This window comes from Lutra lutra, chromosome 12 (assembly GCF_902655055.1).
Source record: "Lutra lutra chromosome 12, mLutLut1.2, whole genome shotgun sequence".
Taxonomy (NCBI): Eukaryota; Metazoa; Chordata; class Mammalia; order Carnivora; family Mustelidae; genus Lutra; species Lutra lutra.
This window is the reverse complement of record NC_062289.1, coordinates 95004037-95019917: the sequence shown is the minus strand read 5'-3', so window position 1 is coordinate 95019917 and position 15881 is coordinate 95004037. Positions and strand designations below refer to the sequence as shown.

The 15881-nt window shown below is 51.0% G+C and overlaps 2 protein-coding genes across 10 annotated transcripts in view; one reads left to right on the top strand and one right to left on the bottom strand.

The window, feature by feature from the left end:
- Positions 1–8618, top strand: part of SART3 (spliceosome associated factor 3, U4/U6 recycling protein) — a 38231-nt gene extending 29613 nt beyond the window's left edge. For 2 of the 3 annotated variants that reach the window (XM_047696971.1, XM_047696972.1), the window contains exons 14-19: positions 148–224; positions 826–994; positions 3369–3823; positions 4361–4513; positions 5352–5542; positions 6297–7351. In XM_047696971.1, coding sequence (XP_047552927.1) covers positions 148–224; positions 826–994; positions 3369–3823; positions 4361–4513; positions 5352–5542; positions 6297–6474 — 1223 coding nt within the window. In that variant the 3' untranslated portion in view covers positions 6475–7351. Of the gene's footprint in view, positions 1–147; positions 225–825; positions 995–3368; positions 3824–4360; positions 4514–5351; positions 5543–6296; positions 7352–8496 lie in introns of those variants that run through there. The other variant, XR_007121842.1, reaches the window with a different exon arrangement.
- A 142-nt stretch (positions 8619–8760) lies between these two features.
- Positions 8761–14437, bottom strand: FICD (FIC domain protein adenylyltransferase). Of its 7 annotated transcripts, XR_007121843.1 has the most exons (4): positions 14360–14437; positions 12499–12852; positions 10255–11507; positions 8762–9689 (listed from the first exon to the last, which is right to left on the bottom strand). XR_007121843.1 is itself a non-coding variant. In XM_047696977.1 (3 exons), exons 2-3 carry the CDS (start codon positions 12797–12799, stop codon positions 10432–10434), a joined length of 1377 nt encoding a protein of 458 aa, XP_047552933.1. In that variant the 5' UTR covers positions 12800–12851; positions 14357–14437; the 3' UTR covers positions 8761–10431. The 7 variants fall into 7 exon arrangements, 6 of the variants coding, with proteins under 6 accessions (XP_047552933.1, XP_047552932.1, XP_047552930.1 ...); XM_047696977.1 differs by having other exon boundaries at positions 8761–11507; positions 12499–12851; positions 14357–14437; XM_047696976.1 differs by lacking the exon at positions 14360–14437 and adding an exon at positions 14022–14325 and having other exon boundaries at positions 8761–11507; positions 12499–12851.
- Between the last annotated feature and the right edge of the window lie 1444 nt (positions 14438–15881).

Below are 15881 nucleotides of genomic sequence, written 5' to 3'. Positions count from 1 at the left end.
GCCCACAGTAAGGAAATCTGGACATGGGGAGCGAGCTCTACAGTTCTTATTCCTCATGGGAGAGATCTCTTGTGGTGGGGAATAAGAAAATTTTCTATTCTATCCTTTAAAATTCTAAAACGTGACTTTGCTTCTGTTTCTGTCAAGGTACCCTAGAAGATTGGGATATAGCTGTTCAGAAAACCGAAACTCGACTAGCTCGTGTTAATGAGCAGAGAATTAAGGTAATTGATGCTATTCAAGTTTTGAAGCTCTGCTAGCTACTTTGCGTGTGGTATGAATGTTTGTCACAACCTCTGAGGTCTTCCTAAGAACTATCTTTTCCTCAGGGAGTATTCATGAAATACTTGAATCAGTGTATTTAAGCCTGTCTTATATCATTTACTTGGTTTGGCTAGTACTTTAGCCCCGACAATAAAAACTTTATATAGTTGGGGAATTTGGGACCTAAAGTTTACTGGGATGTAGATGGAAAAGTTAAGAATGGAGCCTCACTCAGCCCTGTGAATGGAAGGTAAACACATCCAAATTAATCAGAGCCCCAGTTTTATACTTTGTTTCCTTTCTTTTGGTGAGTAATTACTGGGGATGTTGCAGAACATTCTGTAGATGTGAGATACAGAATCCCAAGAAGCCTGAATAAGCCCTGGCAGGGAAAGTTGTGAACATGCTGTCCTCCTCTTCCTCTTCCTCATGACCTCTCCTTTCTCTGGGGTAGCCAATTTCCACTCCCTGCATCCCCTTTCCTCACTGCTTGTCATGGGCCCGTAGAGTTCCTGCAGTCGCTGTGTCCTAGTGATGCGTCCAATATTCCCATCTTCCCAGGCTGCAGAGAAGGAAGCAGCCTTCGCCCAGCAAGAGGAAGAAAAGGCCGAACAGCGGAAAAGGGCACGGGCCGAGAAGAAAGCGTTGAAAAAGAAGAAAAAGACCAGAGGCGCAGACAAGCGCAAAGCAGAAGAGGATGATGAGAAGGAGTGGGGAGATGATGAAGAAGGTAGAGCTTTCTGGAAATGTTATTTGGGAACATCTCTAACTTCCAGAGGAGTTACAGACACTGTACAGAGAGAGAACTTCTGTCTTGAACCAGCTGAGAATGAGTTGCTCACATGGTGCCCCGTCTCCCTTCCTTTCTCTGCCTGTCATCCACGTGGTCGTCGTCCTCCCCCCCTACTTGGGTACCCTGCCATCCGCCTGGCACTGCCCTGTAGCAGCTCCCGCCCATCCACCCAGGCTCCACTCTGTCCACAGTGCCATTGCCCCCTCCACCCGCCTCCTGTGTGGTGCCCCTTCACTCTGCTCAGGCTCCCACAGCCTGGCTGTCCCTGCCTTTCATCCACTCAGGTTCCAGCATCCCACACTGCAGCCTGCGCACACACCTGCCTTGCTCAGCACACCAGGTGGTTTTGACTTGGTGGAGTTTCCAGCTGGGGCTTCTCTCGCCTCTGCCATTTCAGGGGTGGGCAGGTGTGGGTCAGGAACATCCGGCAAGGGAAAGCATTGTTTGTGGACATTCAAGGACTGCAGGTGTTTTCCTAGTACAAAGGTATCAGCCAGAGGGGCCGTTCTTGTGCACCTTGCAATGACCATGGCTGGGTAGCTCGCTGGTCTTCAGGGCTGCAGGGGAAGGCAGATGTGGTTTTTTTGTTGTTGTTTTTTAAAAAATTTTATTTATTTATTTATTCGACAGAGAGAGAGAGATCACAAGTAGGCAGGGAGGCAGGCAGAGAGAGGGGGAAGCAGGCTCCCCGCTGAGCAGAGAGCCCAATGTGGGGATTGATTTGGGATCATGACCTGAGCTGAAGGCAGAGGCTTAACCCACTGAGCCACCCAGGCACCCCATGGGGAAGGCAGATGTGATGTGTGACTGCAGTGGCATATGATCAGGATCATGGGAGAGGGCAGTCTGGATTACTGGTGGAGGCCAAAGGAGGCTCTGGTGGGTCAGCTCCCTGCAGGAAAGACTTTATGCATCTCAGCATCTGGAGGTGGGAGTGGGTGACTGTCAAGTGCAAAGGAAGGGAAGGGTAAGCCAGACAGAGCGCCACTGTCAGCAATGCATGAGACACAGAACACCCTGGAATTTTCCCTGAGCAGCAAATGAGTTTGTTAGAGCCCTGGTGCATGCTAAGGGCTGTGTGCTGGGGTAGGTGAGGCTGGGGTGGTGTGCACTGGTTAGACTTCATTAGGAAAACAGTGGGGAATTGAGGGAAAGATCTGGAAGTGAGTCCAATGCAGCTGGCTTTCAGTACTGACCCTCTGCAGGCTGTGGGGCAGATGGGTTGGTGTAGAATATTATTCCACTCTGCTGAAGGACACAAGACAACAGTGAATGTAGAGGAATTACAGTACTTTGCAGGGTGTGGCCTGTGGAGTGCATACGTCAGAGTTACCTAGGTCCCTGTTTAAATGCAGTCCCCAGGGGCGCCTGGGGGTTCAGTTGGTTAAGTGTCCAACTGTTGGTTTCAGCCCAGGTCATGATCTTAGGGTTGCAGGATTGAGCCCCATGTTGGGGTCCTTGCTCAGTGCGGAGTCTGCTTGAGGTGCTTTCCCTCTCCCTCTGCCTCTCCCCCGCTTGAATGCCTGCACATGCTTTCTCTTGCTCTCTCAAATAAATAATTAAAATCTTTTAAAAAAAACAAAAAAACCCCTTAAGTCCCCAGGCTCCTCCTTCTCCTGCTACCCCAGTCTTTCTAGGAGAGCAGTACTAGAATTTGCCATCTGAACTTTGAGACCTGCTGACCTTTTATGCAATTGACCCTTGAACCTTGGGGCTTAGGGGTACTGACCCCCTACTCAGTCAAAAATCCATGTTTAGCCATGTTTACCTTTTGATTCTCCAGACACTTAACTGCTGATAGCCTGCGCTGACTGGGAGCCTTAGCAGGACAGTGTAAACAAACAGTTGGCTAACACATTTTATATGTTTTTACGTGTTCTGTACCGTCTGCTTATAGTAAGGCTAGAGTCAAGGAAACACTGTTGCAAAAATCACAAGGGAGAGAAAATACAGATTGTATTTATCCAAAACAGTCTGCATGTCAGTGCACCTGTGGAGTTAAAGCCCGTGTTGTTCAGGGGTCCACTGTGCAATTAAGAGTGGATAGCTGGGACTTGTGTTACTATCTCCCTTGATTTAGTCCACTTACATCAGTGTACCTGGGCCCAGAAAGTCAGAGGATGAGCTGAGTGGGTCAGGCAGGACTCGACAGAGGGCGTGGTGCGTGTTGGGCTCAGAGACAGGAATGGGCGTGTCCCGTGCAGCCGTCGCAGGCCTGCTTTCGCACTGGGGGGAGGGCGCGCATTGAGCCCCTCAACGAGGAGAATTAGCAGTTCATCCACATTGCTGCTTTTCTTCCTTCACCCTGTAGAGCAGCCTTCCAAACGCAGGAAGGTGGAGAACAGCACTCCTCCAGCCGGGGAAGCACAGGACCTAGAGGCAGAAACTGGCCTCTTTGGGAAGAGTGCGCCTGTAGATGTCGACCCCCCCTCCAAGCAGAAGGAGAGGGCGGCTGCCCTGAAGAGGGACATGCCCAAGGTGCCCCATGACAGCAGCAAGGACAGCATCACCGTCTTCGTCAGCAACCTGCCCTACAGCCTGGGTGAGCCGGACCTGAAGCTCCGGCCGCTCTTTGAGGCCTGTGGGGAGGTGGCAGAGATCCGCCCCATCTTCAGCAACCGGGGCGATTTCCGAGGCTACTGCTATGTGGAGTTTAAAGAGGAGAAGTCCGCCCTGCAGGCGCTGCAGTTGGACCGGAAGACTGTGGAAGGGAGGCCGATGTTTGTTTCCCCCTGTGTGGATAAGAGCAAAAATCCCGATTTCAAGGTGGGTCTGCAGAAAACACCTTCCATGTTGGGTTGCGGTCGATAGACTGAACGCTCTTTGCCTCCCGCAACTAACATTTAGAATTTATGTGGGATACTTACAGTCCGTTAAGAGCTATACTTTAACCAGGGTCTCTTCTGAGCTGGGTAGGTGAGCCCTGACTCACAGCTTGGTCACTTCAAGCTCATGCTAGTTGACAAATGATGATAAAATTAGAAATTGTAATGATAGCTACTTGCCACTGAATGTTGCAAAGTGGCAAGGGCCGTGCAGAGTACTTACTGCTTACCTTGTCGGATCCTCACCCCAACTCAGAATAGCGGCTTTCATTCCTGCCACGTGTCCAGGGAGGGAGTGGGGGCTTTGAGAGGTTAAGTTAACCTGCCCAGGGTGACCCCATTAACAGTTCGCAGCACCCAGAGTCAGCTCTGGTCTCTGATTGGGGCAAAGCCTGTGGCCACGTCTGGTACCGGCTACAGTATGGTGCACTGGGTTGGGCCGTGGGAGTTTGACTCTTTCCCTCCCTTCTTCCTGTAGGTGTTCAGGTATAGCACCGCCCTGGAGAAACACAAGCTGTTTGTCTCGGGCCTGCCTTTTTCCTGCACCAAAGAGGAACTAGAAGAAATCTGTAAGGCTCATGGCACTGTGAAGGACATCAGGCTGGTTACCAACCGGGCAGGGAAACCGAAGGTCAGCGTCTGCGCAGACAGCGTTAGCTTCCCGAGGCTTGGGCAAACCTAGTTGTCTGTCTCTTCGGATTACTAGGTTCTGAGTGGGTTCCTCGTTTGCTGAGAAACAGACAAGTTAACAATAGGGACACTTGGCTCTAGTTGCATTTGGAGTTAGATTAGCCTTTTTCTAGCTAATTATACTGAAAAGAGCAGGGCACTGGGGGAAAGAAAACTTCCCATGAGTAACGGGTCACAGTGCAGACCGCTGGCTGGGTGCGCCCTCCTGCCCAGACTTGCCTCTTCACCAGGCCTGCAGGCACCTCCTCCAGGCCAAGACCCCATCCTGTCTGCCCACTAGCTCTTCTCATGCCACATTCTGACTAGTTGTTTAGGCACAAATTTGGGTTACCTGTCTTTCCCCCAGCCCCCAGAGGGCTGCTGGAGAGGAGAGTTGAAGAGGATGAAGTAAGGAGTGGCCAAGGCCCAGACATGAGATCTCACCCTATGTCCAACCACCTCATTCATTTGCTCTTGCTTATACTGGTCTGTCCCTCCCTCCCTCCCTCCCTCCCTATTGTTCCTTTTTAATTTTTTTTATATTTTCCTTTTTTTTTTTTTTTTTTTGCTGGAGCAAGCACAAGGTATACTGACCTCACAAAGGTTATCTGAAGTTACAGTCAGTTGCAGAAACAGGGAGGAAGAGTAGGGCCAGTGCATAAACCTATAGACGAAGGATGGTGGTGGAGAAGGGAACCTGATGTCGGGGTGCCTGCCCAGTACTGGCTTCTGGACTGAGGCGGGAAGTTGGGTCCTGGCTCACCCGCACCTGATCTGACTCTGGATCTTGCCTCTTTCAGGGTCTGGCCTATGTGGAGTATGAAAATGAGTCCCAGGCATCCCAGGCTGTACTGAAGATGGACGGCATGACTATCAAAGAGAATGTCATCAAAGTGGCCATCAGCAATCCCCCTCAGAGGAAGGTTCCAGAGAAGCCAGAGGCAAGGAAAGCTCCAGGTGGCGCCATGGTGCCGCGGCAGATTTATGGAGCGTAAGTGTGTGCATGTGCCCTGCACGCGCTCGGCTCTGGCCAGCACCACGGTGGGTTCGTTTCCTGTTGGTACAGCGAGCTGTGGTGGGAAGCCAGGGCCTGCCACTCTGCGGATGCTCACTGCCATTCCCCAGAGCGGGTCCACGCAGAACGCAAGCCCGGAAGTGGAACCCTTCCTGGTGTTTGCCAGTTTACAGGTGTGGCTTATCTGAGGTCATTTGGTTTCTAGGCAGTGATTATTTTAGTCTCCTTTGGCAGTAGAATGCATATGTGTGGATTCTGAACCTGACAGCTGTGTGCTTGCTGCGGTAATCTGCACTCTGGCTGTAACCAGAGAAGACCTGGCTTTTCACCTGGTTGGAAGGAGACAGCGAAATTGTGAGGTGGTTTGGTGAGGTCTGAAAGGATAGCGTTTCTATCTAGCGTAGCTACATGTGACTGTTGCACAGGGTTGGTCTTTCCCCAAATTGTGAAAAAGGCAGTTTGTTACACTGGTTTTTACCTGTTAGTCAAAGTTACGGAGGACAGGAATCATCTTCCCTCTCTGGTTTTTACTCTTCACCTATTAACTTGATACTTTTCACGCTCTGAGAAAGTTCTCTTCTACTAATAAACTATAGAAGTGAGCCCAGAAAGTATGGTCTTCACTTTGTTGCTTCGGGTGATTGAAGACCATCCTCGCTTATTTTTGCAAATGAAGCAGGGACCACGAGTGGTTGCTTCGCAAGGATACATCCAGTGTTTGTTCTTCCAGGCGGGGGAAGGGGAGAACCCAGCTCTCCCTGCTGCCTCGTGCCCTGCAGCGCCCAAGTGTGACAGTCACCCAGGCCGAGAACGGCCCTGCTCCGCAGCCAGCGGTCACCACCTCAGCAGCCACCGAGGCACCCAAGATGTCCAATGCCGATTTTGCCAAGTTGCTTCTGAGAAAGTGAATGGGACTCTGGAGAAGGGAAATGCCTTACTGCACGCTGGCCAGGAAGAGCAGCCGGCACCCAGCTGTACTCTGGGTATGGAAGGGCCCGGGGCAGCACCCGTCCTGTTTATTTTCCTCGCGGTTAGACAGAAAGGGATGAGGGTGTCCAAGGAAAGAGGCTTGAAGTGCTCCCTCATATTGAGGGTAAGGGGAGGAAAGTGACCACTCCATGGGTTGAGCCCAGTGTGTAGTTTCTTAAGCTATTTTTGTGTCTTACAGAGTGAGAAACAGAAGTGAAACTCAAACACACCATTTTGAGACCTACTTGTCCAAACATTTTTGGTCAGCTCTGGCCCCCTTTTATAAGACACTTCTCTTAACAGCCTGCACGGCTCATGTGCCCGTCACTCTTTTAATTTTAAAAGACAAAATGGCAGATGCTAGTAATTCACCAGAATGGCCTATTTTAGTAAAGGGGTGGTGGGGACTGGGGAAGTCACATAAAAAACATTTGATGGATTTTTGTTGGGGGGGGGGGTTGTGCGTTTTTATATTATGTATTTGTAAATGACACATCAGCCCACTGTTTTATGTTTCCTAAAAGCAAAATATTTGTGACCTTTGTTTTATATGGGAGCTGTGTGTGCCACCTGCTCTGGACCATTTTCTTTGCCTAGCGATTAGTGAACCGTGTTCTTTGTCTAAATACTGAGTTTCAGTATTGCACGTCAAGTGCAAACTTAAATTCTCCCCACTTAGCTTTGTTTATTAAACTGAAGTTCTCTTCAAAGCTTCTTGCTGAATGGTACTCAGATGTGCATTCAAAAGTGGATGGATTTTGAAATGGGTGCACTTGTGTTACCTAACAGATGTGTAAATAGAACTTTTGTAAGTCAGATCCCGTTGTCCCTTTGATTTCAATCATTTCAGTTGTTCTGGGTCTTCAGTTTTAAACTTGACTTTCCTGCATTTTGGCCCTTCAGTTTCTAGGGTTTTCTTTCTTTCTTTCTTTACTTTTTATCTTTCATCTCTTATCAAATATTTATTGCTTTAAAAGCCATGTTCCCAATTCAGTAGGGAAACACAACTTTTTTATAAAGACATTCTGGGAGAAGAAATCAGGAAATGCTTTCATGCGTGCTAGAAATCAACCCACTTTATCTGTTTTTTAATTTTGTACATCAGCCTTTACTACATTTTTAATGGGAAATTGGAAGTGTCATCCAAAAGTGTTGACAAAAGAGCAAAAGGAACTCTAGTGCCTGTCCTTGAGCTTCAGCATCTGTCTAGCACAGGGTCCTTCATCTCTGCTACACCCGCCCTCCCTGTTACAGTGAAGGCTGTGTCAGACATCACAGTACCCCACCCCCTGCCCGCCAGCCCTCCCAACCAGGGACTACAGCAAGTGCCTCCAAGAGATAAGGCCCTACAGGCCATGGTTTTGTCATTACTCCTAGAAACATGAGCAGTAATGCCTTAAGGTCCTCAACTATCCAGATTCCTAGTTTCCTGTTTAATAAGTGCATCCCCCCCACCTACCCTGGGAAGTTAGGGTAGGTTGATAAACATCTGAAGTCTTTTAATCTGACAGGTCCCCTCCACCTTGTCTCTCCTTTTCACAAAACATTTTTTGTTAGGTGTTAGTTGTGAATTAAATTCATAGTGGCCAGAAGAACGCATGCTGTGTCCCTGGTCCCTCCTGTGTTCCTTGGAATGGGCACTAACCCCTCCCAACCCCCCACTCCCACCCCATGGAAGCTTGTTGGTGAGGTGAGCAGACGGGGGACATGCAGGGCCTGCAACCGAGGAGCCCTGAGTATCTCCTCCCTAGTCCAGGCTGATGTGGATTCACTCCTGCCGCTGCCCATTTCACTGTTCCGCTCTCTTGCTGTTGGCCCGTCTTCGGCCCTTACTTCATGCTTTCTTGTGTCAGCACAGGCTCATTACAGAATTGAACCCACTCAGACTTGGGCTCAGGGTGTGGACGGTCCGCGAAACGGACTGTCAGGAACATGTGAGTGGGTTTATGTGTTCTCCCCAGGAAATCAAGAACTGATGGTAAAGAGAAGCACAAAACACCATTTGCGTTACTGGCGTGTTAGCAGAAGACCAGGCCTGTCAGCGCAGGTAGGTGGCGTCCCCCCACAGTTCCGTCTCATCTGCTGGTCGAGACGGGCGCCTCATACCACAGTACAAACGGGGCTTGATGTTCTGAGAGGATTCCTCCTTCATCCTTGTGACAGACGGGAACACTGCCTGAATAAGATGGCAGGGTCTCAGGCCTTTATGTAATAAAATACTTTATTAGAGTCAGTAATCTGTTAAAATAACCTCCTTTACAACAGAGCTAACTAAAGTGCACGATTCTCTCTATGACAAAGCATGTTCTTCTGTTAGGCTTTCTCGGTGTGCTTATAAAACCAAGACGATAGGAGAGTTCAGGTTGCCGAGAGACCTTATGGCAGCATACGAGTATGAAAATACTTTTTATAAAGGTTTGAATATCCCTTGGGGCCACTTCACACAGCTTTTTCTTAATCGTTCGGAAAGCTACTCTGTGCCTATTACACAGTTAAATAACTATAGAAACACCTGCCACCTCAGAAGAGTGACCTCCTTGCTGTCAGGGTGTGACTTTGCATGTGTTCACCACATTCTGACGCCGACCCAGGGCACGACAGCATGCTTTGCCGCTGGGAAAGGAGCCTGTGGCCATTTGGAGTCTGAGCAGCGCAGCAGTGGCCATTTCGGCACCTGGGCCAACATGCTACTGGTAGAGAGGAGGCTTCTTCCATAGAATGGAGACTTGGAAACTTGGCCGTGTTACATGGGACATTTTATCATTTTACAAGTTGCTAGAAAAATAAGGCCACTCCAAGGCAATCTCTTCAGCATCCCCTAGGGGATGCGGGACAGTACCAGGGCTGGAGGAGGTGGGCGCGGAGTCAGTAAGTGGGGAAGACTGCGTGACAAAAGGGACACCTCCTGGCTGGGCGAAAGGTTTTTCTTGGTTTGCTAGCAGCTCCCTCTAATTCATTATCGAAAAGGCTTATTTGGTGTTAACGTGGCAGCTGTTTTCTCAGGTGTGTTCTCGAATATCTACCTACATGAGGTGTTCCACCGAAGGGTCGGTGAGGGCAGACTTGGCTACTCGTACAATACCTGATCTGTGCTAGGATTCAGTTGTGTGACAAGCGCAGAGGACTTGTAGACTAAAACGTCTGGTCTGAGATGCTGCAAACAAAGTGCAAGAAACATTTTATACACAGAGAAAACCTAACTGGCCACTCCCCTATTCTTAATTAGAAAAACAGTCTTGATGAGGGAATGTTAACAGCCTCTGGTACTAGAGTCTGTGAACTAACTAGGTAGGACTCAAGGACCTCCTTGAAATGAGCAAGGTATCTAACTAGAAATGTCAACATTAATTTTATTTCATATCTCCAAAGTTTGCTCTACCAGTGAGAATTAGTCACAACACCCATCTCTTTGTAGAAGCAAGCTTTCAGTCATTTCTCAAAACCGGGACCAAGTTCTCCCCAAGAGTGCTGACCTCTCAGGTCAAGTCATAGGGCACTTGGAGGAGTTTCTCCTATGGCTTCTGGACCTCCTTCCATACTTCTGGCCTCTCCCCACTTGAGTGCAAATTCTGTTCCAGAACTTGTGTTCTGGTCACACACAGAGCACTGATGCCCCCAAAGCCTCCTTTGGGCCACCAGTGCAGACAGCGGACACCACACAACATTTACTAGCCCCACAGAAGAAAATAAATAATAACTTGGGCTGAATTATAAGTTACCTTAGAGATAAGGCTTAATAATTTAGGTTTTCTTTTTCTGAACTGAAACATCTGGAGGTAAAGAATGTTTAAGTTCTTTTTCTCTCCTTTTGCTTTAGGAGACAGTTAGGTTTCTAGAAATGCTAAGGTTTCCCCTGCCTCGGGACATCCCTTGTCACCCAGGGAGGATTTCCAGGGTTAGGGCTTCACAGGCAGGGTCTCCTTAAACCCGGAGTGGTTGGGTTTGGCTTCAGGCAGTGCCACCGGGTACTCCGTTGTGGCAAAGAGCAGGGTGTCCAGAGTGGTCTCCGTACACTTGGCAATGAAGCGGATGAATGGCCTCACGTCGCCTTCATTGGCGACCTCCAGTACGTGGTAGTACTCAGACCTCTGCTCCTTGCGGATGGTGATGGGTGGGTAGCCTGCCTGCATCAGTATGAGGTTCATCAGCAGGCGCGAGGTCCTTCCATTGCCGTCGATGAAAGGGTGGATGTAAACCAGTTTATAATGGGCCAAGGCTGCAAACTCCACTGGGTGCAGATTCATGGCGTCCTCGGAGTTGAGCCATTGGATGAACTCCTGCATCTGCTTTTCCACATCTTGAGGATGGGGAGGGATGTGGTGTCCCACGAGGACCTGTGTCGTCCGAAACCTGCCAGCTTCCACTGGATCCACGTAACCCAGCACCCGCCTATGGATCTCCAGCATGTCGCTGATGGTGACAGACCCGATGCGGGAGACTAGTGTTGTGTTGATGTACGTCATGGCTGCGTGCATGCCAATGACCTCGTTCTGCTCCTCCAGGCTTTTCCCCGGCACAGCGTAGCGGGTCTCCAGGATGTGCCTGATTTCTGAGAGGGAGAGGGTGTTGCCCTCGATCGCGACCGTATGGTAGATGTGATGGTAGTAAGTTTCCTCCATGACCCGGCGCAGCGCAGAGTTGCCCTTGGGGATGGACATGACCTTCTTGACTTTGCTGTCGATGATGCTAAAATACCTCTGGTCGATCTCCTCGACCAGCGGCAGCGTCCGGTCCCGGTTGACCAGCGCTTTCTCATGGTAGGGCGATATGGTCAACGCTCTGGTGTATAAGTAATCCGCCTGGATAATGTCCTTATCCTCTTCTGAAAAGATGCCAAACTCATTGAGCGCATCCACGAAGTCTGGGTCCATTTTGAGTGCGTGCAGGAAGAGCTTGTGGGCCTTTGCCCGCTTGCCTTGGCGTTTCATCTCCAGGGCTTGGTTCAGAGCTGCTTTGGCTTCCAATTTACCAGCTAGAAAAGAGCCAGAGAAGCGTTGGCAGAGAGGGTTGGGGGATGGGCAAAGAATGTTCAGGGGAGCTGTCCCCTGTGCTGGGCCTTCAGTGTGCTCATTCCAGCCCCTCTGCTCACCGTTCCATGCTACACATATAGATGCATTTGTGCCCCGCAGCTGGTCTTTGTGTGTCCCCAAAGCCATTCTCTGCCCTGGGAGATACCGCCTGGATTCCCTGGCCCCCTGCCTCTGAGTGCCGCAGTGAGTGGCTGTGGCTACAGCTCCTGTTAGGTGTTTCTCCGTATTCTCCGCTCTCTGCTGTCCTGTGTCAGTCCTGGTGATCCTGGCCCTGGCCCCTGGCCCCTCAGGCCTAGGCTGTTAACAGCTCCCCCTGATGCTAGGCTCTGGAGGTTTCTCCATCTCTGGGCTGTTCTTCAAATCTTTTAACCCAGTGGTTCTCAACCAGGGGTGATTTCCCCCCCAGGGGACAGTGTCTGAAGACTTGTTGGGTTGTCACAGTTGGGGGGGGTGCTACTGGCATCCAGTGGGTAGAGCCCAGAGATCCTGCTCAGTATCCTGCAATGCACCCCAGAGGACAGTGTGGAAGGAGAGAAACTGCTCTAGATCTAGACCTCCCATCACCAGCCCTCCACCCGCTGTATGTCCGCCACACACGGGGCTGCTTTTCCTCACATCCTTAGGCTCTCTCACCCTCTGGTCGCCACCTGGTTGTACTTGCCCCCCATTCCTTTTCCTTTGGGTCATTTTCCTGTTTACAGTGGGGTCTCAGCTCAGGCATCCCCTCCAGGGAACCTACTTGGTGTGCTCCCTTGTCTCCCCATCACCGCTGGTGATGCTTATTATCTTAGCTGACTGTCCGTTTGTCTAGGCTGGGAGCTCGGGGCAGTCTTGTTCGCCGAGTACCCTGTACCCTGCACGTGGGACACTGCGGGCACTCCACACAGCTATCCAATTAAGAAGTGGTGAGGAGCGGTGTCTGGTCTGCCTTACCTGGAGAGGCCTTGGTCTTGACCGCCAGCAGTGCCGGGTCCCTGGAGGTGACACTGAGCTCTGTGGATGGTCTGCTGCACTTGGTGACAGCATGCTGCACCCTGTCCAGCTTGCTCCTGAGCAGGTAGAAGCCCTTGAGCACGGTTAGACACTGCTCTTCTAAGGCTCCCAGTGGTAGCAGCAGCGCTAGCAGGGACCCCAGCACCATGGTCAGCAGCATAACCCACAGGAAACGGCCCCAGACGGAGACCCATTTTGGTTCAGTCACTGCCATCACTGAAGCCATCGGCATGAGTGTCATCTGGACTCAGGGGTGGGCCCCCTGCTCATATTCAGTTGCCTGAGAACAAGATCTGCAGGGAACCAAGAGTTGTAGATGAGGCAGGGGAAGCGGGCATGTTCCAGATAAGTTTCTGAATTCAGTGGAGGCTTGGAGGCTCCCACACCTCCTATTTCACTATGACCAGGGGTTTGGGGCAAGGCAGGAAGTGGATATAAATGGGAAGGGGCCAGCCTGGAGGACAGGTGCCACTTCTAGGGCCCCGTGACTCTGAAAAATAATGCCATGGCACTCAACATTTACTGAGCACTTACTGTATGCCAGGCCCTGGGCCAAGCACTAAGGACCTCACACTATCTCTTGCAATCTTCAACAGGAGCTGATGGCTACAGTCATCCCATTTCTCCACATGAGGAAACAGGCTCAGAGAGATGAAGCCCCTTGCCCAAAGTCACCCAGTGAGTAAGTGACAGCCTTAGGACTTGAATTCAGGAACCCATGGCTCTGAAGTCCCTTCCCTTGACCACAGGTCTCTGACCACACACATACCCAGATTGGCCAAAGCAGTTCTGAGGTCTAGTCTTTGATACACACAGCTGTTTGGTGGCCTGATTTGCTGCCTCATGGTGGCTGTCAATTCATGCCCACATCCTGGTATTAGCTGCAGTGCTGCTCCCCTCTCTAGCCTGCCTTCCCTGACCTGTCCAGAAAGGATCTCACCGAGAGCTTGGGCAGTCCAAGCATCTCAAAAGGAACTCAAGCTGCGGGCCAGAGTGGGTGACCACTCACCTCCCACATGACAGTGGGTATGTGCTTTGGGCTGGCAGTGGTAGTGGAGGGGTCAGGTATGCAAGCACCATTATGCTAACAATAAGCATTTATTGGGCAACTATGGTGTACTGAGCACTAAGCTGAGTGCTAGCCATGCATTATCTCAAACATCAATACCTTATGAAGGAAAGCTACCCCCAACTCCATTTTACAGACAAGAGAAACTAAAGCAGAGTAAGTCAATCTCTAGAAGGCCATGGGAGTAAACAGAAGCGCCATGAATGAATGGCATCCCCAGTACATCTGGGAAGAGCACCCAGGTCTTACTTAGCCTCTATTTCCAACCAGGACCCATGCACCCCTGCTCCAGCCTGCTCCTGGTGCTGGGCCTCCAAGACCCAAAAATGACTGATTAGGTTTCTGATCGCCCAGGGCTTGGAGTCTAATGAGGGAGCCTGGCTCATTGATACACCTAAAGTGGCCTGGTCTGCGCTCTAACCCGGGTACGCTGGGCGTGCTGTCGGGTTTTAGAAGATATGGGTCACTGCTTCGTCCAGGTGCTCTGAGAGGCTCCCGGAGCGACGGGATCCGCGGCAGGTCTGGAGTTCTCCAGGGACCCAGGTCTGCGCGGGGGAGGCAGGAGATAAGAACGTCTCACCCCTCACTACTCTAGGAAGGGGGAAACTGAGGCCCAGAGGGGCGAAGTGGCTGGACTTAGGTCCCTCTGAATTCCGCCCAAGACTCACTTCCCCGCTCCCCCCTGCCCAGCTTGCCCCTTCCGAGCTCCTGGGGCTCGCCCCGTCCTACCGCGCGCGCTGCTGCCCGACCCCTGCGGCCGCCTTCCAGGCGCTCCGAGGCTCCGCAGCCACCGGCTCCCAGGCTCCGCTCCGCCGCTACCCTCTGGCCCCGCCCCCGGCGACTCGCAATTGGTCGGCCCGCCATCCTCGTCGCGGCGGATTGGTTTACCCGACTGGTCGCCGCTTCGCACTTCCGGGTTCTAGCCCCTGTGTCTGCTTCCCCAGGAAAGACGCGCCGTGGGTCACCCCCATTGGCTGGCTCCTGTGTTGGTCTCGTGCACTCAGCAGCCAATAGGTAGCCGTAGGGGCGTGGCTCGGCGGCAGGCGGGAGTAGCGGGCGGCAAACACGCGGGGCGGCTATATGGGGGTTCGATAGGTTCCGCGACCGGAAACTCGCAATTCCACCTGCTGTGAAGTGCTGTTCTTCTGCTCATTGTGCGGGGCCGCTCTCCTGGGTCTCCGTTTCCTTAGGTGGAAAATGAGGATGATCCGCACCCTTTTTGTCTGACTTCAGAGCTCCTGTTCTTAGTCACCACCCTGTGATACCAGGTTTGCCCCCTTCCCCCTCTTTCTCACCTCTCTTTCCCTTTTTCTCCCAAACTTTTTAATTTGTATCCACTGGAGAAGGAACTGGCTGGTTTATTTAGCTTCTCAGAGAGACTGGTATTTTTCCTCGAAGCAGAGAGCTGAAACCTGCATCCTTGTTCACAAATACTGAAATTCAACATCCAGGACGTGCCCAGAAATGCTGAGCAATTAGATGTTAGCCTATAGTTTCTGGAGGTAGAGAGACCCTGGCTTCAATCCAGACTTTGTCACCTAAGCTCTGTGTGATCTTGGGTGTTGCTCCAAGCCTCAGTTTTTCCATTTGTAAAATGGGGACAAACAGCCAATCCCACCTTTGGCCTGACCACCACCAAGTTCAGGATCTGCAGAAGGCCTGACCTTCAAGATCTGACCTCCTCCACAACACACATTCCTTGGGAGCCCCTATCAGGCAGTGGTTGTGGGTGTCACACTGAAGCCACACAGCCCTGGCTTCTAATAACAGCTCTGCCGCTTGGAAATGGAGTTACATTCAGCAAGTGACTTGATTTCACTGGTCCCGTCTGCTTTTCTGTAAAATGGGGACAGTGTGATGCCATTCCCTCCTCATAAAGTTTCGAGCGACAGGGAAGTGAGATCCTACATGTCTGGCACAAAGCAAACATTTGATAAGTATCTGCTGTTGCAATTATTCCTAGAGAAGACATAAAGTCATTGCTGTTTTGTTATTCACAGAAGAAATTGTCAGAGCTGCAGGTGGCTCCAGTCCCTGGGGAGTGACTCCGTGTCCTCTCATAGGTCTCAATCTGCTTCCAGTTTAGGCAAGTGTGCTGTCGTAAAAGACACCATGGGGTGGGGGTGGGGGTCATTGCAAAGTGAAGGACCAAACAACTTTGGCCCTTGCTGGTTGTGCTTCCTGTTTATATCTTGTAACCATTCCCCATTCCCCCAGCTCCCAGGCCTTGGCATGGAAATTGGCATCTAGTAAA

Coding starts and splice junctions, on each gene's coding strand:
- FICD (XM_047696977.1), bottom strand. CDS start 12,799: ATGACACTCATGCCGATGGCTTCAGTGATGGCAGTGACTGAACCAAAA. Junction 11,508..12,498: donor CAAGACCAAGGCCTCTCCAG/GTAAGGCAGACC, acceptor GCTCTTTTCTAG/CTGGTAAATTGGAAGCCAAA.